The 25636-nt window shown below is 39.2% G+C and overlaps 1 protein-coding gene across 2 annotated transcripts in view; it reads right to left on the reverse strand.

Moving 5' to 3' along the window:
• Positions 1-476: 476 nt before the first annotated feature.
• The window catches only part of hmgcll1 (3-hydroxymethyl-3-methylglutaryl-CoA lyase-like 1), a 58098-nt gene continuing 32938 nt past the window's right edge, over positions 477-25636 (reverse strand). Inside the window, exons 8-9 of one of the 2 annotated variants that reach the window (XM_034185254.1) lie at positions 7655-7780; positions 477-707 (exon numbers count right to left, since the gene is read on the reverse strand). In XM_034185254.1, coding sequence (XP_034041145.1) covers positions 603-707; positions 7655-7780 — 231 coding nt within the window. In that variant the 3' untranslated portion in view covers positions 477-602. The remainder of the gene's footprint in view (positions 708-7654; positions 7781-25636) is intronic. The other variant, XM_034185255.1, reaches the window with a different exon arrangement.

Here is a 25636-nt window from a genome sequence, read left to right on the forward strand (position 1 = left end):
CTGGAGTTGGTCCCTGGGCACCGGACTGTGGCTGCTCACTGCTCCTACTGGTTGGAATGTGTCTAATGGTAATTAGGATGGGTTAAATGCAGAGGACAAACTTTATTAATGACAAATAAAGGAAATTATAAATTATTATAAAAGGGATAAGATTTTGATCTGACTTAGAAAGCTGTATCTGATTTAGATCAGACCTCTGGTGATGTGACCGCTGTGAGAACAGTCACTTCAGATTCAGTTACTCATAAAAATGAACGTGTAAAGTCGTGACAACAGTCAGACCTGGCAAAATCCCTGATGCAGGTCAGTCCATTCTGGAATGTGATCACAGCACACGTTGTGTCCATAAGTAACATTCAAAGTTTTTTCCAGACTATAAACCTAAATGTATTAATTGAATTAAATTAATTGAAAAGAAAGTTATGACACTTTATAACTCAGGTCCAAACACTTTCTACTAATTCTAATGAATATTATGAACATATGACTTTGGCAATGTGTACTGAATCAAATACAAAAGCATTCAGGTAACAAATATGCAGAACCACTAGGAGAAGCACTCTTAAACAGACGGAGGCCATGATTCCCATCACAGACTTTGGTTACAGTGTGTTGCCTCTTGCCTGGGCAACTTTGGAGTTTGTCTTACGACACAAAGCATTGCAGATAAAATCACCGGCCTCGATAACTTTGTCAATGTTGACTCCCTGAAAAAACAAAATAAACACAAATATCGAAATGTTATATCTCTTGTGTGAACAAGTTAGGAGCAGAAATATTGCCAGAGATGCATATAAATATAGGGCTTTGAAAATGCCACAATAAAAACAAAACTGAATGACACTCAGTAGTGTGCGTGCCTCTTTTACAGTTGACTAGTGGAATCTGCACACAAAAATTAAATTCATGATTCAAATCACATGGGAGACTTATCGCCCGGATGACTCCCGGTAATAAATAAAGACTGCCCATAAAGGTAAATGCAACAGTTTGGTGTGTGTGTGTGTGTGTGTGTGTGTGTGTGTGTGTGTGTGTGTGTGTGTGTGTGTGTGTGTGTGTGTGTGTGTGTGTGTGTGTGTGTGTGTGTGTGTGTGTGTGTGTGTGTGGTGGTTGGGGACTTGGAAATGTTCATGTTTCCATCCCCCGACTTGTCTAAAGAAAACTGGCAATAAAACTGATTATTATTTACAGGTTTTATCACGTTTTAGAGGTTTGCTTTCAGTTTGAGTTTGGGGAAGATAATTTTACGAATTTTTATTATTTATTTTTGTATTTCTTATATTTAAAATGGCATAAACAAATTAAAATGTGTGAAATTCCAAGTGTTACAATACTTTTGGAGGGCACAGTATCCTGACCTTATGATGAGTGCAAAAATGAGTGTGGTATTATTACCTTTTTGTTTAAGAATGTTTAATTTTCACTGTTGCTGCACTTTGTGTCATATCGTATATCATATTGATATGAAAATTCAGTAATGTATATGTTCTATTATACATCGCAAATTTAAGGTAGAACTCTACTAGTGTTTACTAAGATACATCTAAATATCTTTTTAAAAAAAGAGAGTCAAGCCACTTAGGTGCCTGGTCTTGAGAACCAGGGATGGTAAAATGGTAAATGGAAAATGGACTGCATTTATATAGCGCTTTTCCATCTGCATCAGACGCTCAAAGCCCTTTACAATTATGCCTCACATTCACCATGATGTCAGGGTGCTGCCATACAAGGTGCTCACTACACACCGGAAGCAATAGGGGATTAAAGGCCTTGCCCAAGGGTCCTTAGTGATTTTGCAGTCAGGCAGGGATTTGAACCCATGATCTTCTTGACTCAAGCCCAACACCTTAACCACTAGACCATCACCTCCCCTAGGTAGGTTGAAAAGCTTTTTTATCCCATGGGAACTCTCCCTACCCACCTAAGCGGCTCAAGAATATAGACAGCATGTATATACGTAAGTGCAATTTACATGACAATTTATATGACAATATTGAGATACAATAATTTGGCCATATTGTACAGCCCTACTATCAACTAGCTGAAAACTTTGAATATTAATTTGCATCTACATTAAAAAAAAATGCTTAAAGTGGCAGGGGGTTAAGAGGGCTGTAATTAGGGGGGTCAGCTGAAAAGCAAAAAAAGAAAAATGCTTAAAAAGGTGGGGAGTATGGGGGGCGGAGCCCCCTCAGAAGCTGAAAGCTTTTTGTCATGCTCATGCTCATGCTCCCAAGAACCATTTTACTGAAAGAAGTCTGAAGGACCTAAAGGACATGGTTAGATGGCGAGGAGCTTTTCCAGGTATGTGAGAGGCAAATAAAGAAAAATGCTTAAAAAGGTGGGGAGTATGGGGGGCGGAGCCCCCTCAGAAGCTGAAAGCTTTTTGTCATGCTCATGCTCCCAAGAACCATTTTACCAAAAAAAGTCTGAAGGACCTAAAGGACATGGTTAGATGGCGAGGAGCTTTTCCAGGCATGTGAGAGGCAAATAAAGAAAAATGCTTAAAAAGGCAGGGGGGTTAAGAGGGCTGTAATTAGGGGGTCAGCTGAAAAGCAAAAAAAGAAAATTGCTTAAAAAGGTGGGGAGTATGGGGGGCGGAGCTCCCCAGAAGCTGAAAGGTTTTTGCCATGCTAATGCTCCCCTGAAGCATTTACTCAAAATAAAGTCTGAAGGACCTAAATGACATGGTGACATGCTGACGAGCTTCACTCATTCATGTCCATGACATATGTGTATTACATGTTATATTATTATTATTTTTTTAAACTTTGTAATGTTTTATCCATTGAGATCCCTGCATTATTTCTTTAGTATTTACAGTTTTTCAGGGTCTTCTATACTCTAAAACTGAGCCTAATAACTAACAACCATGATGCCACCAACCAAAGGAGCAAGACTATAAACATTATTTCCCTGTTTTAAAATCAATCACATTTTCTGATTATGAAAACCACACACACACACACACACACACACACACACTCATCCAGTCAAACATCAGAGTCTGCACCATGTGTTCTTTTCAAAAGCATTGGCATTCCATTTCATGAACTGGAGTCTTCACAGCTGAATCCAATCAACATACAATTCCCCAGGTCCACATTAAGGGTCCAAATTGCTCAAGTGCCAATCAGAGCCTTGGAATCGTTTAAAAAGGCCACTGTTAGTTTGCTTGTGTTGGAACAATAGATGCACAAACACCAGCAGTTAGAGGAAGAAGGCACAGGCTAGGAAGGGGAATGGGGCATGTACTGGGACAAGTAGCTCCTGGTGACGGAAATTATCAATATAATATGATTATACCCAACATCACTGACTTGTGAGTAGGGGAGTCACCATACATGTATTTGTATTGAACTGTATACACAGATGACAGTTTAGTGCACAGAACTGTACGACTCTGCACATTATACACACGTGTGTATTTGTTTCCATTAGTCACAGACATTTAACCAAGCTGCACTGCTCACGTCCACAGACTGTGTTCCTCTAGTTTTATACTTTGTGCAGGAGGTGTGGCCAGACCCCTCAGTCTGCAGTCTGTGGTTGAGGCATTGCCCACACAGAAATAGAACTTTTCCAATACAAATTTTTATTTTCTCATTTTCAAAAAGAGTTCTGTAAACACAGCACCATTTCAAGAAATATCTCCATCCACATGAAACCAAGAGGAACCATCTGAAAATCCCATAGTACATATTCCAGGCCTGTATGTAGGATTTTCTTAAAAAGAAGTATTAAAGTTAAGTGACAATTTGCCAGAAGGTACATATGAGATGCAAGTGTAGATTTGATGTTTTGAAGAAAGAAAATCGTTCTCTGTACCACTTCATCATGAAGCTGTATAAAAGGGGATACAAAATGCAAAACATGCACTGTGCACAATTTCTCCAATCACAGCCACAGAGAAAAATCAGAGCCGCCTCAAACACCTCATACAGAACGTCACTACAACCATTCGCGCACACCAGCAGCCGAAAGACAGCAAGTGCCCATTCGACTGCTCTCTCGGTAGGTGTCAACCAAATTCCAGGTGTTGCACATGAACACCCAACACCACTCACTGGACACTTAGAAATGACGGGGCTATTTACGCTCCCAGCACAAGAGTATACAGCAGCTGACCACATTCAAGCTGTTTGTGAAAATTGTCTAAGTACAACACGAGTGTGGCATAACCTAGCAACAAATATGTGACTGTGCTGAACTGAGGTGGGATGGATTATCTCGGCAAAGGAGAAATGCTCACTAACACAAATTTAGATAGGTTATATTATATATATTTGAGAGAAATAGGTCTTTTGTGTATGAACAGAATGTTTTAGATCTTTGAGTTCAGCTCATGAAAAAAATGGAGAAAAAACAAAAGTGTTGTATTTTGTTGTATTTTTGTTCAGTGTAAAATAATGTAAACATCCAAAATAAAACTGGTGTTGAAAATTCTTTGCTCTGTTTAAAAAAAAAAACATTGGAAAACTGAAGAAAATGTAAAATTTCATGGGGGACTAATAATTTTGTCTTCATCTGTACTTTGTCATTCCAATATTAAGTTTTACCAAAACACAAACATGCATGTGTAAAAGTTAAATGCTTAATATTGAAATTGATACTGTAGGAATATGCATGAAATAACAGTTTTTTTTCCGATGATGATACCACACAAGTGTCACGAGAATAGCTCACCATATTTATTGCGTAAACTTCTCCCCACTGGTTTGAGTTACATTTCTATGATGTTTACCAGTTTTCTGTTTTAAATGACATTTTCTTTTCACTTAAATTCAGTCAGTTTTAATCCATAACATTGATGTTAGGTCCAGTAACATGTGCTGATGCCACACTCCAGAACCTCTCTAGATCCTGGATGGCAACCACCTAGGTAGACATCTGGTCCATCCAAACCTCTCAAACGTAGCCATCTTTATTCCTCACATCTTCAGCTTAAAGTTTTCCAATAGTAAAACAGTTTAAAGAATAGTTTGCACACTTTTTCCAAAATTCTTAACACATTGTGTTTTACAGAAATACACTATAGAACCGGAAATACACCATGTGGTCTTGCATAGCTTTTTTTTGCAAAATACACAACAACCACCAAAACACATCATACCTTTCCCAAAAGTGAAATACGTAGACATAACGATTTCCTATGCTGTTCTCCAGCCAGACTGGGTAACAGCTGGTGTTTAACACTGACTGAGAGCAGCATTCATGGATTTCAAATCAAGTGGTGTCCGAATGCATTTTGTATCAAAGCAATTCAGAAGTATCCAGTTTAGTTCAAATAGTTTACTGATATGCAGATCACCTTATATGTTCTGAAAATGTTAAAATGATCTGAGACAAGTGTGAAAATGATTACAAAATGTTCTGTCAGCCACAGATCAACAGAATATTGAGGAAATAAAAATGGTGAAGACTGGCATATTGTTCATTCTCTAAAGAAGTTACACTGGGGAAAACCATAAGATGCACTATTCAATATAGTAACAGTTTAAAGTTGTGTTCTCGCCCCTGTGTAATGCCTCTTTATTGTGTGTGTGCGTGTGTGTGCATGTGTGTGCGCACACGCAATATTTGGCTACAAAATTTGGTTTAAATGTGAGTACCTGGTTTTGAGAGGAGAATTCGATTTTGACATCAAAGATTGAAAATAAGGGTTCATGAGTTTTGGAAAATAAAGTATAATGTCAATAATAATAATATAATAACAACAATAATAATAAAACAAGTCAAATTACATAATGTAAAAAAATTAAACTTTTATTCTGAATCTGCTCCAGTGATATCTGCTTTGGGCCATATGCCTTAAAATTATATATATACGAGGTCTGTCAATAAAGTATAGGTCTTTTTTATTTTTTTCAAAAACTATATGGATTTCATTCATATGTTTTTACGTCAGACATGCTTGAACCCTCGTGCGCATGCGTGAGTTTTTCCACGCCTGTCGGTGACGTCATTCGCCTGTGAGCACTCCTTGTGGGAGGAGTCGTCCAGCCCCTCGTCGGAATTCCTTTGTCTGAGAAGTTGCTGAGAGACTGGCGCTTTGTTTGATCAAAATTTTTTCTAAACCTGTGAGACACATCGAAGTGGACACGGTTCGAAAAATTAAGCTGGTTTTCCGTGAAAATTTTAACGGCTGATGAGAGATTTTGAGGTGATACTGTCGCTTTAAGGACTTCCCACGGAGCGAGACGTCGCGCAACGGTCCCAGGCGCTGTCGTCAGCCTGTGTCAAGCTGAAATCCTCCACATTTCAGGCTCTATTGATCCAGGACGTCGTGAGAGAACAGAGAAGTTTCAGAAGAAGTCGGTTTCAGCATTTTATCCGGATATTCCACTGTTAAAGGAGATTTTTTTAATGAAAGACGTGCGGGCGGATTGCAGCGTTGGCTCGCAGCCGCCGCGACGCTCCGCCACAGGAAAGCCATCAAAAGCCGCTTGGCTTTTACAAATGGTTATCAACACGGAGGTGTCCTGTGCCGCCGCACCGCGCCGGCTGCGTCCCGACGCGCGGACCCGTCCGCACGTCTTTCATTAAAAAAATCTCCTTTAACAGTGGAATATCCGGATAAAATGCTGAAACTGACTTCTTCTGAAACTTCTCTGTTCTCTCACGACGTCCTGGATCAATAGAGCCTGAAATGTGGAGGTTTTCAGCTTGAAACAGGCTGACGACGGCAGCTGAGAGTGCTGCACGACGTCTCGCTCCGTGGGAAGTCCTTAAAGCGACAGTATCACCTCAAAATCTCTCATCAGCCGTTAAAATTTTCACCGAAAACCAGCTTAATTTTTCGAACCGTGTCCACTTCGATGTGTCTCACAGGTTTAGAAAAAATTTTGATCAAACAAAGCGCCAGTCTCTCAGCAACTTCTCAGACAAAGGAATTCTGACGAGGGGCTGGACGGCTCCTCCCACAAGGAGTGCTCACAGGCGAATGACGTCACTGACAGGCGTGGAAAAACTCACGCATGCGCACGAGGGTTCAAGCATGTCTGACGTAAAAACATATGAATGAAATCCATATAGTTTTTGAAAAAATAAAAAGGACCTATACTTTATTGACAGCCCTTGTATATATATATATATATATATATATATATATATATATATATATATATATATATATGTGTGTGTGCGTGTGTGTGTGTATAACACATAGGTGGATTGATAACCTCCTTGTTCGAGGCAACATGCAATTAAATGTTTGACAAAATGTTAATATCATTTTATATAGCCATAATTATATTGTTAAGCTTCTTTTTTGTAAAAAAAAATTATCCTGTTTCAAAGTTTAATTAATTAAATAATTTGTTTCCCTTATTTTCATATTTATTTATGGCTTTTTTTATTTTACAGTGCCACTTTGGACACCTCAAATATAACTGGCACTGTAATAGAAAAGGTGACTGCGGTTCCACAGTCTACCAGCAGAGGTAGGGATTGTTAAATAAATTGAAACACGGTTCAAGGAGCTGTGAACTCATGTAACTTACACAAAGCCGGTGATATTGTAAAACAAACATTTGGAGCTGAGATTGCTTGCAGAATGTTTTGTTTATATGAAAGAGCTATGTGAGTGAGACCGAAGTGATGGGATTAGAAAGACTTAAAACCTGGCTGGTGTACTGCGCGCAGAAACACTCACTGTCTCAATGCCCATGCCGTGCAGCATGTAGAGCACATCCTCTGTTGAAACATTGCCAGATGATCCCTGAGCGTACGGACAACCTCCAAGGCCGCCTACCGCTGAATCCACTGTACAGACCCCCATCTGCACACAACGCACAACAGACACATTCAGCACATTCTCTTCAGGTAAAAACCGAGATGCGAATAAAGACCCTTGTTCTGTACGACAGCGGCGTGCCGTGCCAGGCCTGCGGACATGTTTTACAGCTGTTTGGGACGACTGTGGGCAGATGAGTGGGTAGAAAATGTCACAGTATTGCTTAGTCATCCTCTTTGTCAGTATCAGCCACACGAGCACCGCATAATTACAGCCGCGTTTGTACAGGAGGAACGTTGTAATTGCTGGACAGAATATTCCATATGTTTCTGATTCTCCTGGTTGCTGGTGTTTTCACAGTGTGTCTCTGACCGTGGTCACACAACGAAGAAGTGTTTTCTTTCGATGGTATTTTCTCCACTGTGCCAACAATACAGCACAGTATTTATGCAACACACATGCACAATTACCTGTGAACTGTCATAAAATAGTTCCTCCTAAGGAGGATATGTTATGGAGAGGACTCAAAAAGTCTTCAACCCATTTCTACGATCTGGTTTAGATGGAACCCACTGGATTTTTGTGTTTCACTGTATTCTGGGAGGGATCCTTGAAACTTGCAACACGTTAATGTACATTTTGTCACAGGTTAATTTTATTCCAAATTGTTTTTATATACATGAATATTTTTTATATTTTTTTCTTTTTTGTGAACAAACAAAATGTTCAGCACAACTTTGGCCTACACAATCAGTATAAAGAGCAACAGAAAAATAAGGAGAAAACAGATCCAAAAAAGACAAGACAGGCCAATGTAAGAGAGAAGGTGCACAAAGTGGAGTTCAAAATGAATCCAGAGTGTTAGAGTAATTATGCGCCTGACTGTATATCATCACAATATAATCATAATATCATCGTATTAACACCAGCACAACTTATATATTTATATTATGTTGTCCCAACGTATATTATCGTTTGTTCTGCATCACGTCATATGCATGCATATATCTTTTGCACCATGTAGTTTTGCACGTCTCTGTTGGGATTACGGCCTTGAAGCTGACAAAAGATTTGCTGGTCTCGCGTCCATTCATTTTTAAGTGTCCGTAAGGGGTAATGTGTTTTGACCCTGACACAGAGTAATACTCAAAAATACTGACACCACTGTAGGGTTTGAAAACTGAAGATATGGGGTCCATATCAAACATTGTTCATTATCCTGCCAATTTGCTTTAGTAGGAGGTTTATCATTAATCCATGACATAAAAATATTCTTCCTTGCAGCTTGTGAGTATATCATACAGTCCACCAACGCTATTGATTTGGATGACCCAAAAGCAGAGACAGTGAATTCATGCTAATTGCCACACAAAATATTACACTGGTCAACAACAACAACCACAAAACTATTTTCTTGCATGGACTTTGAGAACTGATTTAGGGTTAGGGCCCCTTCACACATAGCATAAATAAATACAAATCAGGGCGAATCACAGTGAAACAGCTCATATAAGCGAACCACAAAAACATCAAGCCGACGGGCAGGCGTGAACAATCCCACTGTGATGGTTTTGTGCACGCAACGTGTCGTGCACGAGCGTGTACGAAACTGTTGCAGCGGGAACACAGTGCAAGCAGTTGGAGCATGTGTAACCACATCACGCAGCTGCTGTGAAAAAAAATAAATAAATAAAAAACATGCCACCCACAGGATTCAAACCTGCAATTTACAAAAGCTCTGACTGCCAGCCAGAAACGTTACCACTGCGCTACCATAACTAGCCTGTAAAAGGTGCGGAAAAATGCCTGAAATCAACAAGGAGATGGACGCATTTAAAAAAAATAAAACCACACACTATAAAAAACCACCACATTTTATTGAATCCCTCTTACCAAGTGGACAATACAAGTATGAACCATATGTTCCTCTGTAGATGAGCAATGGTAACAGACGTACAGTCATGAAATAACATAAATGAAGCAAGGCGCTCTAATCATGTCCACATCTACTGGTCTGATGAGTCCAGCCCTGCAGCCCGATACACATGTCTTGTGGACAGCATGCTGCAAGACACACACCGTCTCATGTGGAACAGAGCTCACATGGGTGACGTGACATTCAGATCGCCCACTACGTGTTATGATCTTATGGTCCATATCACGTGGGGCAGCCTGTCAATGTGCGCACCGTGCTCTCACTCGCTGCAGCCTGTCACAACAGCAATATATGTTTTTATGTATGTCCACGTGAGGACAGCAAGCAGACACACGCGTGTCACAGTGGACAGATGTTAGGTCATGTCCATCCAAACACGATACGTGTTCTCCAGCCATGATGTCCAGAACCAGAGATCTCAATAGCAACTGCTGTCGGCAGACACACCCCCTGTCAGTTCAGCACACACAACGTGTCACTCTCTTCTGTGTTATGTCAGCTGTCAGTGAGTCTCTGGTCAGCAGCTGACAGGCACCTCGCTGTGCTGTGCGCACTCAGACCTGCCTGTCCAGCCCCCATGTGATCATGTCTGGGCAGCATACATATCAGTATTTTATGCAATGTCCCCCCACCCCCAGCACACCATGAGCCACACATACACCACATGTGTTTCGGGGGGGGTGTGTGACACGTGCAATACACATGCAGGCCACATGTGTGTTGCTTTTTGCAAAGCAACACACATGGGGGCACTTACACAATTTCACATCCAGCTCGAAAGTGATCGTCTGCTGACTGTTTTCGTGCTGACAGCATGAATGGCCACACATTTTCTAATGCTGCGTTTACTCATAGGCAGGACAAATGTCATATTTGCATCATTCTTGGTACATTCCTGACATTCTTAACGTGACTTAATGCATCTGAATAGGTTTCTTAATAGTGCGCTGGTGCGTGATATGAGTGATTTTTGTGGATCATGTTTTTGGCTGTCAAAAAAAATCTTCCACGAATGTCACGCACCACACTCATTTCGGCTCATGTCGTGGAGGTCACAACTGAGCACGTTGATCCATCTTGATTAGTGGTGATCCTTAATAGAGCATAACAGCGTTCTTCTCTGATGTGTGCACAATTAAACCCTATTGCACCGCATTCAGTTTCATTGCTGCAGTATGCTGAAGAAGGACAGTGACGCCAAGTCGGCTAACAGTTTTGTTCCAATGCTCCTCAGCGCACTCCTGCAGGTGTTCCTGCTGCTGCGCCTGATGTTTGGGACAACGTGCGAGACGAGAGTCACATGGAGCCACACATCTGGCTCTCTCTGTCTCCTCCTCTCTGCACCACTCCATGGCACAGAGCCCAACTAAGCATGGCAATCACAAAGTTTTTCTGCTGTGGATTTTGAGGAGCAAACCAGAGCAATCTGAATTGTTCAGCAGCTGATAGATGAATATGGGTGTGTGTGGAGACAATTCGCCTCATTCACAACAATGCGCAATAGCGCGCAACAGCACGGAACATTAATCTTGACCATGCGTTATGGTTCCTGATAATTCACCAGCAACATGTGCCATTAATTATAACACATGGTAACAGGTTGCAGCAGTTCCTGAGGACACCTGACACCTCTGCCTCAAATCATCACATTCGTGATCAGCGGACAAGAATGTATACTTCGTAGCATTCGTGACTTGTCATCGTTATGTGTAAAAGCAGCATAAGTGTCAGGTGAGTGGTGTTAAATGTTCATGTGTGTCACCTGGAATTTGCCCGACACCTGCCGCGAGAGGGATCAAATGGGCTCTCACAGGGCACACTCTGTCTTTCAGCTGCTGGTGTGTGCAAATAGTTGTAGCAACAGGTGTACCAGGCGTTGGAGGCAGCCCCGATTTTTCACAATTAGCCTGCAATTCATCCTTCGTGTGCTAGTCGACTTATATCATGGTTATGTGTGAAGGAGCCATAATTTTGGGGTGCTGAATCCGAATCTGAGCTCAGATTTCCTCTATTGCATCACATTTTTTTGCAATCTGCATGTTCCGTATCGATTGCTCATTCACTCATGAGTTTGATGCCACTAATCATACACAAAAGCAGCTTCAAAAGCATAGTTTTTAAACCAGGTTTGCAAATTGTGAACAAAAGCGTAATGCTATTTATGGCATCGAAGAAGTGTGCGAGACTGCAGCTTTTGCTTCAATGCTTGATATGAGAAATATGTTTTCATATCTCAAAAATGTGATCCGATTGCTAAAAACTAAAACCAGGTTCAGCTTCAGCACCCCCAAATTACCCCAAAATCCATTGAAAGACTCCATGCAAGAAAAATCATGTTGGCCAGTATTCTCATATCTTGCAAAATATCTTTGCAGTTTGTTTGAAATTCAGGAGAGGACCAGATACAATAAGTCCCCACTGAGATTTTATGTTTTAACCACAATGGTCTTCATTGGGAGAGACCTGCAGACAATGTAAGATTTTAACCTGCCACAGTCTAGCATGGATGTTGTCTATGCATTCTCCAATATCACATCCCATTGGTCCTCATCAATATTCACTCAGAGTTCACTTTGCCACACCCATGCCATGCCCTTCACATCCAACATCTCTGTTTTACTGAAGATATCATAAAAATGGATTATTGATTTTTTTTTTTTTTTTTTTAGCTGACCTTGAATGAGTACAACCCCTGGCAAAAATTATGGAATCACCGGCCTCAGAGGATGTTCATTCAGTTGTTTAATTTTGTAGAAAAAAGCAGATCACAGACATGACACAAAACTAAAGTCATTTCAAATGGCAACTTTCTGGCTTTAAGAAACACTATAAGAAATCAGGAAAAATAATTGTGGCAGTCAGTAACGGTTACTTTTTTAGACCAAGCAGAGGGAAAAAAAATATGGAATCACTCAATGCTGAGCAAAAAATTATGGAATCACCCTGTAAATTTTCATCCCCAAAACTAACACCTGCATCAAATCAGATCTGCTCGTTAGTCTGCATCTAAAAGGAGTGATCACACCTTGGAGAGCTGTTGCACCAAGTGGACTGACATGAATCATGGCTCCAACATGAGAGATGTCAATTGAAACAAAGGAGAGGATTATCAAGCTCTTAAAAGAGGGTAAATCATCACGCAATGTTGCAAAAGATGTTGGTTGTTCACAGTCAGCTGTGTCTAAACTCTGGACCAAATACAAACAACATGGGAAGGTTGTTAAAGGCAAACATACTGGTAGACCAAGGAAGACATCAAAGCATCAAGACAGAAAACTTAAAGCAATATGTCTCAAAAATCGAAAATGCACAACAAAACAAATGAGGAACGAATGGGAGGAAACTGGAGTCAACGTCTGTGACCAAACTGTAAGAAACTGCCTAAAGGAAATGGGATTTACATACAGAAAAGCTAAACAAAAGGCATCATTAACACCTAAACAGAAAAAAACAAGGTTACAATGGGCTAAGGAAAAGCAATCGTGGACTGTGGATGACTGGATGAAAGTCATATTCAGTGATGAATCTCGAATCTGCATTGGGCAAGGTGATGATGCTGGAACTTTTGTTTGGTGCCATTTCAATGAGATTTATAAAGATGACTGCCTGAAGAGAACATGTAAATTTCCACAGTCATTGATGATATGGGGCTGCATGTCAGGTAAAGGCACTGGGGAGATGGCTGTCATTACATCATCAATAAATGCACAAGTTTACGTTCATATTTTGGACACTTTTCTTATCCCATCAATTGAAAGGATGTTTGGGGATGATGAAATCATTTTTCAAGATGACAATGCATCTTGCCATAGAGCAAAAACTGTGAAAACATTCCTTGCAAAAAGACACATAGGGTCAATGTCATGGCCTGCAAATAGTCCAGATCTTAATCCAATTGAAAATCTTTGATGGAAGTTGAAGAAAATGGTCCATGGCAAGGCTCCAACCTGCAAAGCTGATCTGGCAACAGCAATCAGAGAAAGTTGGAGCCAGATTGATGACGAGTACTGTTTGTCACTCATTAAGTCCATGCTTCAGAGACTGCAAGCTGTTATAAAAGCCAGAGGTAGTGCAACAAAATACTAGTGATGTGTTGGAGCGTTCTTTTGTTTTTCATGATTCCATCATTTTTTTTCCTCAGAATTGAGTGATTCCATATTTTTTTCCCTCTGCTTGGTCTAAAAAAGTAACTGTTACTGCCACAAATTTTTTCCTGGTTTCTTAAAGCCAGAAAGTTGCCATTTGAAATGACTTTAGTTTTGTGTCATGTCTGTGATCTGCTTTTTTTCTACAAAATTAAACAACTGAATGAACATCCTCCGAGGCCGGTGATTCCATAATTTTTGCCAGGGGTTGTAGCTTCTCTACTTCTGAGGTCTCAGCATTAATTCTAAAAGTTGTTTTTCTCAGTATGAAGTCTTCAATATCTGAAAAAGTGATGCCTGGAGATACTCCATTTATGAGTATCCAAGTGATGCACCTACAAATAAATCCCTTTTTTAAATCCCATAGGATACCAACGCACTATACACATTGTCGATCATACCAGGCAAAAAAAATCTGGGTTACCTTGAATTGGGATCAAATCAGACCTCTGCTCAATTTTTTTCCTGGAATGAACCACGCCTTTAAAGAATTGCAGGCAATAGGATTGTTGTTACCAAGACTCCTAGCCGACTTTGTTGTAATGTATAGATGGTTTGCTGTGTCACTTTGGAGGATGGCCACCCAAACCCTAAACCCACAAGTTTCCAACATTTTTACCAACATGGCCTCCCTGTGGGAAATGCTCTCTTTTCAACTTTGGTCTCTGTAGCCATCAATAGAGACATCAAAGACATTCCCCTCCTCCTTAGCTTTCTGAATTTCCCAGAGAGAGAGAGAGAGAGAGACATCATCGACACTGATAGATACCCACAAGAAGATGATAAGAGACTGGCCAAGTGGAGTCATTAATGTTGACGTAGCTGTTGTATCTCAGTGAACTATGTGTGCCACTGAGTGTAGTCTTGTTTTAGTGATGCCTTTTGGGTAAAATGTGTATTTTTTGGTCTTCATGAACAAACATTACATACAATATAGTATAGGTCCCTTATAGGTCCCTCCTGAGGTTGTGTTTGTGATGCAGTTTGTTTGTTATTATTATTAGTAGTAGTATAATATATGTGGTGCCTGCGTCGCATTCTGCATATCACCTGGCAAGACAAGATCCCCAACACAGAGGTGCTGCACCGTGCCAACATGGACAGCATGCACTCCGTGCAGTGCGACAGGCGCCTTCGATGGCTTGGTCATGTAAGGCGAATGGATGCAGGCCGCATTCCAAAGGACCTCCTCTATGGCCAACTGGCAGAAAGCTCTCGGCGGGTTAGGCGCCCAAGACTGCACTTTAAGGACGTCTGCAAGAGTGATATGCAGAACTGTGGTATTGACATCAAGACGTGGGAGAGCCTAGCAGACGAACACTCTGCTTGACGCATTACTGTGAGGCAGGGTGTGAAAATTTCAGAGGAAGCGCAGAATACAACCGCCGCCCAACAGAGAGCCAGGCAAAAGGAGCGGAAGCAATCGGCACAACGGTCAACATCTTTTGACTGCACCAAATGTGACAGAGATTGTCACTCATGCATCGGCTTGCACAGCCACTCCAGGAAATGCAGCTGACCAAAGGAGCTACACCATTGTCTCTCGAGACGGACAGATGCCGACGATATTAGTAGTGGTATATAGTAAGATATTTCAAACACACAAACAGATTTCAATTATATTTCAACTTTAGACCAAGAAATAATGCATCACATTTCTGAATCAGACACAGAGCCCAAATTATTATTACTTAAACAAAGAGCACCTTTGGTTTTTCCATAAATTTTAATTTGTATTGAAACTTTACATTAAATAAAGTACATCTGATGTGCATTTCAAAATTATAACAAATTTTATTGCTGGTTGAGTTCTCATTTTGGGGGATTCCAAGAGAAATATAAGGATTTGTTTGCAGGCATATGAAGGAGAAAGCACATGTGAGTCTTATCTTGCATGTCCATCAGATATCCAGCAAAAAACATTTATTTGAAATATGTTAAAATATATATCCTAAGTTCTTCCCAGTGAAATCTCTGGTCACTTGTGTTGGCTAACTGTGTCTGCTGCTTTCTGTCTGTTGCATGTTTTCTGTCCTAAACACCCCCCACCCCCCCCACACACACACACACACACACACACACACAAAATACAGAAGTGTTGCCAAGGTATCTTGTCAACAGACAAATGTTGTACCTTTAACAGTTTCTCCAGTCACATCCGCACACTACTTCAGAATTGTGTGGATGTCTTGTTGGCTCACCTTTTTGCACCATCACTCAGTTTTTGAGAAATACGTAGTCTAAATTTGCCAGAGTATACCATACTGTATGTATTTCTTAATGCATGATGTAAGACGCATTCATTGACTTGAAAATGTACATGTATCCATCTCCTGAGTTGTCTCAAGAAAACTGGCTATAAATGTGATGGTTTGTATTAAAAGTAATCCCTTTTTTGGTCCTATTATTTATGAGCTTTGAAGTCTGACAAATGTTCATAATTCACAAATAGATAGACCAATAGTATTCCAACCCAGTCTCATGGCATGTCGTGATTCAGCAGCACGAAATATACATTAATTAATTGGTTCGGGATACTGTCACGAAAAGTGCAAAATGTTCATCATGGGAGCACAAATTTATTGTAACGCATTCCGTGACGGCTGCACGAAATTAAAAGTGAAGCGGGGGGTCCTGTGATTATGGTGAGGGTTGGGGGTAGGGTTAGTAATAGTGAGTTTAAAAAAACCTGTCACGAAAATTTTAATCATTTTGTGATGAAGCATAAAAAAAAAAAAAAACCTTGAGACTGGGCTGTGTAAAACCCCTTGAATTAAAGTGAGCAGTCCACACTACAACCACATCATGATTACTTAATTTCAGTTCTGCTGTGGTTGTGTACAAAATTACAAGAATCATGTCACTGTCATGTCACTGTCAAAAAAAAAAAAACCCAACAACAACAAGTGTGATGTTTTTCCTGTGAATGTGAACATTCCACTGAAACAAAATTACAGATTGCACTGAACCTCCCAGCCAGGGTAACCTTTGTCATCGCATCAACGTGTGATGATGCCTTCACTTTTCAGAGTCATTACAGAGAAAAAGGTCTCAGGATGTTTACCACATGTCTGTGTGCTTATCATGAGAATATTAAAGATGCTTTCAACTACCGTGGCAGGGCCAGATGTCAGAGAATCCCCACAGAGCGCCAAAATTAACACGCTAATCCTCTCCTGGAGGACTTTCATCCCCACCGAGCAGAATAGGCAAACAAAATTAAAAGAAGCTTTGTTTCTTTTTGAACAATGCTGCTAATTGGTGGCTTTGCCTTCAGACAAGAGCCCACTTCTTTTAGAGGCAGCCTCAGTCTGCCGTAATTGCTGTTTGTGTTGGCAAGGGTAGAGAAGGAGGAGGAGGTGCAGTTGTGCAGGGGGGATCTACTCCGGTGTGTGGACTCCACTACATTTCCAGACCTTGGTTCAAGCCAGAGCAGGATATTGTACTCGGCAGAATTTTTTTGTTGTATAAACACAAAGTTGTAATCTACCGTGCCAGTACTCTCGCTTTCCGCTGTAAGGCCACGGGTCTTCAGCGTAGTGTTTCTGAGGAACAAAATAAACCCTTCAGCCGCGCACACCATTCCTCCGGACGCTAATCACGCAGCGATCGGCGGTCAGCAACTCTAGTTTGCCAATGCTCAGTTAGCATCACGCTACCCAGAAACCACATGTGGGCTTACTAACCCATCGTCACTGAGCGTGTGGCTGTAGAAAAATAATGCATTCTTGCAAAAAGACACATTTTCAACATTGCACGGTTGGGGAGGTGTTCGGCGATATTCTATCCTTTAAGTAGATGAGCCCACCACTTTGGATGCATTTATTACAGCGATGTTTCTTTGCCCAGGAGGAAGGTGAAACACACAGACATATGCATGACCACATGATAAATAAACACCGGAGTCCAAAGTAGATGATGGTCGGTAGTGAGGATATAGGACAAGATTCAAATATATGCCGAATAAATAAACATTCACTTTTTTCGTTTGAGTTTAAACATTCTGCACTGTAGGTCACGTAATTTTCCATAGACATGTAGACAAAGAATGTCTTCATGGTTTGCTGAGTTGTAGTAATGCAGAACAACCAGTAAACTCAACACAAATATTAATGATTCTATCATAAAATCCTACAGTTTGGGTTTTTTATGTTGGTAAATGTAGATTAAATATAAATATTGTACACTACAAGCAAACTGGTGCTCATGCTTCTGTGCAAACAGTTTATACAAAAAATAAATAAATAAATAAAAATCTGTAAATAAAATAAATCATTTATGCTCCCAAAAAATGCAAGCTTCAAAATATTAAGTAATGTGTAATACAGAATGGTCAACACTAAAGGCTAAATAAAATTAATATTTTAATCATATAAAATTTGAATTATTTTGGGTAATTTATGACATGCTTTTACTAAAACAATATGTTGATTAATTAATGAATCATCATTAATGTGACCATTTGTTGCATTTGTGGAGGTATGCCACTGGAAACCTACAAAATATTACTGAAATATATTAATTTTATTCTTCTGCAAATGTATATTTCCTTCAAAGTGTTACTTTTAAAATGAAATAGAAAACAAACCTGTATTTAGCATTTCTTTTTTTTTTTTTTACATTTTGGAATGTGAAACCAGTAACATTTACAACTGTGAACTATAGTGTGAACTTGTATTGAAAACAGTTTATTATATTGTTGTTTATTAAAGATGGATTGTTCTTGTATTATAAATTGGTGGGTTTAGTCAAATGCTTTATTTTTGGAAAACAGCAGCACACCACGAAAATATTGTGTCTAATGCACAAAACACTCATAGTAATAGATTTGGTCATAAGTGGCTCATGCAAGTAATTATAAGACATCCCCCCATTCATCAATTTGCTATTATTTTGTTTGTTTCTGTAGGCACAAACAAACTCTACAAGTAATCGAAAGCTGAAGTCGGAGTCATGTCCAGCTACTCTGCTGTCCACTAACTATACTATTTTCACTAACTGATTGTATGTTTCATTACTTTGAAGCAGTGTTACTTTGAAAATTCTATTTAAAAATTACATTACATACATTTTCAAATGTAACATAAATGTAACTTTAGTCATATGTGACATTTGAAATGAGTGCAATATTTGTCTATGTGCAATATCCACTGCCACTGAAATATCTACAGTTTTGTACATACTTTTCTCCTTTTTATATGCAATCTCTTTTTTGCTACTACATTCTTATTTATTTTATTTTTTTCATTCTGGACATACCTCTTTCATTCCATTAAATTTCATGTTTTGTTTTTTCTTCTCCAGACCTTTCAAGTCTGTGTGTAGTTTACTCAGGTTTATATTTGCACTGAAAGGCTTGCACCTTACCTTTCGTTGGACTGGTAATGATGATAAAGAATCTGTATATAGTCTACTGATATCGTAAATTTAACTTCAGATATAATATTCCATTATTATTATCACAATGGGGAATTATGCAGAGCTCCTAAGCGTTAGCCCGGCCTCCACAAAACAACTTATGATCATATAATACCGTTTATCTCCTTGATGGAGGCTTACTCTTGACCTTTTCCCATCACAGACAGTGATAGCCTTGATGTGATGAGATTTTTATTCCATTATTTTCCATCATTTTGAACTGTTAATTTTTTTATTTGTGTGTAATTTTTTTATTTGTGTTGTGTAGTCCAGCTCTTGTACATCAATGACAGCACTAGGTTTGTTTTTGTTTTGTTTGTTTACTATTTGCTTGCTTCAGCATGTCCCTACATTCCACTTTTTAAACAGTGAACAACTAAATGGTCAATGGACTACATTTATATAGCGCTTTTCCATCTGCATCAGACCCTCAAAGTGTTTTACAATAATGCCTCACATTCACCCTGATGTCATGGTGCTGCCACACAAGGCGCTCACTACACACTGGGAGCAACTAGGGGATTAAGGACCTTGCACAAGGGCCCTTAGTTTATTTTCTGGTCAGGTTGGGATTTGAACCAAGAATCCTCTGGTCTCAAGCCCAACAGCTTAACCACTAGACCATCACCTCCCCGGCACGTTTTATTTGATGTTTCTCTTTTTGCACTGCATCAAGCTCTGATTCCTGATTCTCAGTGTTTTGATTAGACACCTCTGGCATACACGACATATACTATCAGTAAAACGTTTCAACACATTTTTCATTGGAAATGCGTGTCCAAACTTTTGATTGGTAGTATTTTACACACAGGTGCAAGTCACCATGTTTACAGTTGGAATTTACTCAATTTCTTGGATTTCGTAGCCTTTCCTGAATGTGACGTAGCACACCCATATGAACTCGTGTTATAAACAGGAAGAGAAATTTAAGAAAAGTTTTAAAAAATGTTGTTGCATGAAGCCCAGCATCTGGACAAACTATTTTAATTGTCACCTGTCATCTTGCCTAAGTGTCCACTAAACAGACAATGATGTTGATTAGACTGATAAAGAGATTGATTGATGGCATATCGTTGAATAAAAATTAAGGACTTCAAATCTGGATGAGGGCAACTTACGCCAGATTTTAGAAAAATGGTTTTCAAAACAAAGTGTCCCTGTGGAGCTCATTATTTTCACTGGCGAATGCTCGAGGGTTTAAAACACAAAAACGGAACATTCTGGAGCTGAAATTTGTTATTCGCATGAGCACAAACAGGGTTTTCTGTTTCCCGTCTGCAGCAGTGCACAATACACTGAAAATGTGTGTATGAATAAATACGTTTCCTTGCCAGGCCTGTGAAATCTAAGTACACACATTGTCATTGTGTGGCCTGTCAGGAGTGGGTTTGGAACAAAGCCCCCCCAGAACGTCTAAAAAAATGTACAAAGCCTGAGGAATGTCTTCATCAGAAAGAAAAAAAAAAACGTGAGTCAGGCCTGAGAGCCCTGGGGGAATTCATTTCTCTCCCAGCTGGTGGTGCAGACCTCTGGCACACAGTAATGAAAAGTAATGATAAAATCTTTCATTTCCATCTTGTTTATGGGTGAGCAAATGGTAAGCTAAGTATCCCTGGCTGCTATTATTTTCTGTGGTCTAAGAGCAGCTGTGGTGAATCATCCCGAATATGATCCACTCAGGAATTTCTGCGCTCCTCGGCACACAATTCACTCGGGAAAACAAAATTAAAGTTACCTTTAAAGTGTTTGCTGCATTACATTGAAACGATGAGCTTTTTTTCTTCAACACGTTAGAGTGTTGTTGGATTATAGGACGTGAATGAGGACAACGCATCAGAATGAGAGGAAATGAAAACCAAGTGGATTCTTTCATCTCAACAAAGTGTTGATGTTTTTCAGCCTGAATTACTTCATACAGAGAACTTTTATTTCATGGTAAAAATTGTTCATTTGTTGTTGATGTTTTCTATCACATGTGATTACTATGTATATGTTTGCAAAGGAATATCTGTTTAAGTTTTACTGGAATGAACTGCTACATTCTCTTTAAAAAAAAGACAAAAAGTAAAGTGCTACCTAGAGTTATTTCTCAGACTTATTAAAACCAGGGTTGGAATGAATGACTAATTAAAATGACTAGATAACTAGCCAGGTATTACTCATCAATTAGTTGGCAACTAATCCTGACAGCAAATTAATAAGGATAAATCTAAGCAGTGAAACTCCAAGTTGAATTTCATAAAAGTGGAGTTGGACATGCCCTAAATGCACTTGCACTATAGTTCATCAGCACAGTGCCCAATACGATAACAAGCAACAGTGGCCTTATTGTACGATCAAGTGAGATTAGTGAGTTAACAAGGTATGTTACACCTAAAGCCACAATTTTCGCATGATTGTAACTGTTTATTAACCTGGTTTGATCACTGTGGCTGTAAACTTAACCTTTTCCAGAGTAAGGTGTGTTCAAAGTTCCATCTTAAGGCAACTATAAAAGCACTGTGCCTTTACTAAACTCCAAATTGTTTGTGTGTTATTTTGTGTTTTAGTGCTTAATCAAGGTGGAAATTCCCAGCTTTAATACATAAAAGTCTTACCATGTGTTTCTTTAAGCCGATCTCACGCCAAGTTCATAATGGCATCACGGAAAAGGGATTTAATCTATTAGTTTGTAATACCGTCACAAAATGTGTTATATTTTTGTGATGCACTCACAGAATTTAGGGTCTGCTCCTTTCTCTGTCCCTAACCAAGGCAGAGTCTCCATATCTGGAGTTGGTCTGTGGCTGCTCACTGCTCCTAGTGGTTGGATTGTGTCTAACTGTAATTAGGGTGGGTTAAATACACATGAGAAATTTCACTGTATGAATGTACAATAACAATAAAGGAAATTATTACACTGGTCAAAACCATTTTTCTTGCATGGAGTTTTTCCAACGTATTTTTGGGTAATTGAGGGTGTTGAATCTGGTGTTAGTTTTTGCCAATCACATCACCTTTTTGAGATATGAAAACATATTTCTTGTATCAAGCCTTGAAGCAAAGGCTGCAGTCTCACACACCTCTTTGACACCATAAACGATATTACGGCTCTTGTTCACATTTCACAAACCTGGTTTTAAAACTATGCTTTGAAGCTGCTTTTGTGCATGATTAATGACGTCAAACCTGTGTATGAATGAGTAACTTTTACGTAATCCATCAACGCAGATTGCAAAAAACGTGATGAGATAGAGGAAATCTGTGCTTAGATTACCATAATTAGACCAAAATGACCATAAAACAGTTATCAAAGTCCATGCAAGAATTTATTTGTTTTGTTGTTGTTGTTGTTGTTGTTTTTATCCAGTGTTATTATATTATTATTATTATTATTATTATTATTATTATTATTATTATTATTATTATTATTAAAATTTGGGGTGACGTGGGACGGGCGTTAGGATTCATGTAAAGGTTTAAAACACAGACCTAATCTTGACCACGTCACGAAAATGTGACATTTTGTGATGTATCACAAAAAAAAAAAACCTTGAGGTTGCTTCTACCTCTGCACTTAAAACAGGTGATTTTTACTGATTTTACTGAGCTTATCTACATGCTTGAAGAGTGGAACTAATTACAATTAGATGGTTTAGTGGGTGGATGAAAGAAATATGTGGTAAGATTTTTACTCATTGAAGGTTTTCCACTTTTGGTGCTTAATGCTATATAATGTTTGAAATTGTCTGCATTTGGAAAATTGCGAATACTTATGTACATGTGATTTGTTATTTTTTATTTTGAATAAATTTGAAAAAAAATTTCACATTGTCGTTATGGGGTATTGTGTGTAGAATTTTGAGGAAAATAATTAATTTCATCCATTTTGGAATAAGGCTGTAACATAAAAAATGTGGAAAAAGTGAAGTCCTGTGAATACTTTCAGGATGCACCGTACCACAACCTTTTTGTAAAATATCAAGCAATTTGAACAACACCAAACAAAATGTTACATTCTTCTAAAAATGGCAGGTGCAAACATTTGTAAAAATAAATAAAACAAATGATAATAATAATCCAGGATATGAAATTAAGTGGTTCGTGCACTTAGTTTCAGTGTGGAAGGTTCCCAGTTCAAACCTCACTCTTGCCACATTTCTCCATGTAATGTGGAGTTGCATCAAGAAGGGCATCTGGCATACAACTTGTGCCAAATCAGCATGCAGATCCACCTCAGATCTGCTGTGGTGACCCAGAGTGAAAACAAGGGAGCAGCCAAAGAGATTACTTAGTAATTGCAATCTTTGAGCATCCTGAATAATCTTCAATTTATGCGTGCAAATTTTGACTTGTTTTGGCCTCATTTGAATGAAAATATACTTCTTTGTAATATCACTCAACCATGATAATGGTAGCCTAAATAAACGTGTATATGCCAATTCTTGTAATGCCACATTAAGCATAATCCAACAATGCCCTGATATACAACCCCTGACAAAAATTATGGAATCACCAGCCTCGGAGGATGTTCATTCAGTTGTTTAATTTTGTAGAAAAAAAAGGCAGATCACAGATATGACACAAAACTAAAGTCATTTCAAATGACAACTTTCTGGCTTTAAGAAACACTATAAGAATTCAAGAAAAAAAATTGTGGCAGTCAGTAACGGTTACTTTTTTAGACCAAGCAGAGGGAAAAAAAATATGGAATCACTCAATTCAGAGCAAAAAATTATGGAATCACCCTGTAAATTTTCATCCCCAAAACTAACACCTGCATCAAATCAGATCTGCTTGTTAGTCTGCATCTAAAAAGGAGTGATCACACCTTGGAGAGCTGTTGCACCAAGTGGACTGACATGAATCATGGCTCCAACACGAGAGATGTCAATTGAAACAAAGGAGAGGATTATCAAACTCTTAAAAGAGGGTAAATCATCACGCAATGTTGCAAAAGATGTTGGTTGTTCACAGTCAGCTGTGTCTAAACTCTGGACCAAATACAAACAACATGGGAAGGTTGTTAAAGGCAAACATACTGGTAGACCAAGGAAGACATCAAAGCATCAAGACAGAAAACTTAAAGCAATATGTCTCAAAAATCGAAAATGCACAACAAAACAAATGAGGAACGAATGGGAGGAAACTGGAGTCAACGTCTGTGACCGAACTGTAAGAAACCGCCTAAAGGAAATGGGATTTACATACAGAAAAGCTAAACGAAAGCCATCATTAACACCTAAACAGAAAAAAACAAGGTTACAATGGGCTAAGGAAAAGCAATCGTGGACTGTGGATGACTGGATGAAAGTCATATTCAGTGATGAATCTCGAATCTGCATTGGGCAAGGTGATGATGCTGGAACTTTTGTTTGGTGCCGTTCCAATGAGATTTATAAAGATGACTGCCTGAAGAGAACATGTAAATTTCCACAGTCATTGATGATATGGGGCTACATGTCAGGTAAAGGCACTGGGGAGATGGCTGTCATTACATCATCAATAAATGCACAAGTTTACGTTGATATTTTGGACACTTTTCTTATCCCATCAATTGAAAGGATGTTTGGGGATGATGAAATCATTTTTCAAGATGATAATGCATCTTGCCATAGCGCAAAAACTGTGAAAATATTCCTTGCAAAAAGACACATAGGGTCAATGTCATGGCCTGCAAATAGTCCGGATCTTAATCCAATTGAAAATCTTTGGTGGAAGTTGAAGAAAATGGTCCATGACAAGGCTCCAACCTGCAAAGCTGATCTGGCAACAGCAATCAGAGAAAGTTGGAGCCAGATTGATGAAGAGTACTGTTTGTCACTCATTAAGTCCATGCCTCAGAGACTGCAAGCTGTTATAAAAGCCAGAGGTGGTGCAACAAAATACTAGTGATGTGTTGGAGCGTTCTTTTGTTTTTCATGATTCCATAATTTTTTCCTCAGAATTGAGTGATTCCATATTTTTTCCCTCTGCTTGGTCTAAAAAAGTAACCGTTACTGACTGCCACAATTTTTTTTTCCTGATTTCTTATAGTGTTTCTTAAAGCCAGAAAGTTGCCATTTGAAATGACTTTAGTTTTGTGTCATGTCTGTGATCTGCTTTTTTTCTACAAAATTAAACAACTGAATGAACATCCTCCGAGGCTGGTGATTCCATAATTTTTGCCAGGGGTTGTAGAAACAATCATAGTTTAGAACAGGGGTGGCCAAGTTTGGTCCAATGAAAGGCTCATTAAAAGTCTGCTAACGAGTCTTTCATTGGATTCAGGTGTGTTGGAGCAGGGAGACAACTAAGAGTGTCAGGAAGGTGGCTCTCGAGGACCGAACTTGGCCACCCCTGGTTTAGAAGAATAACAACACAAAATGGTTTTCTTTGGAGAGAGAGCAAGTATTTAGAAAGCAGAGTGATGTGTCAGGTTTT

Source organism: Thalassophryne amazonica, chromosome 13, assembly GCF_902500255.1.
Source record: "Thalassophryne amazonica chromosome 13, fThaAma1.1, whole genome shotgun sequence".
In the NCBI taxonomy this organism is placed as follows: domain Eukaryota; kingdom Metazoa; phylum Chordata; class Actinopteri; order Batrachoidiformes; family Batrachoididae; genus Thalassophryne; species Thalassophryne amazonica.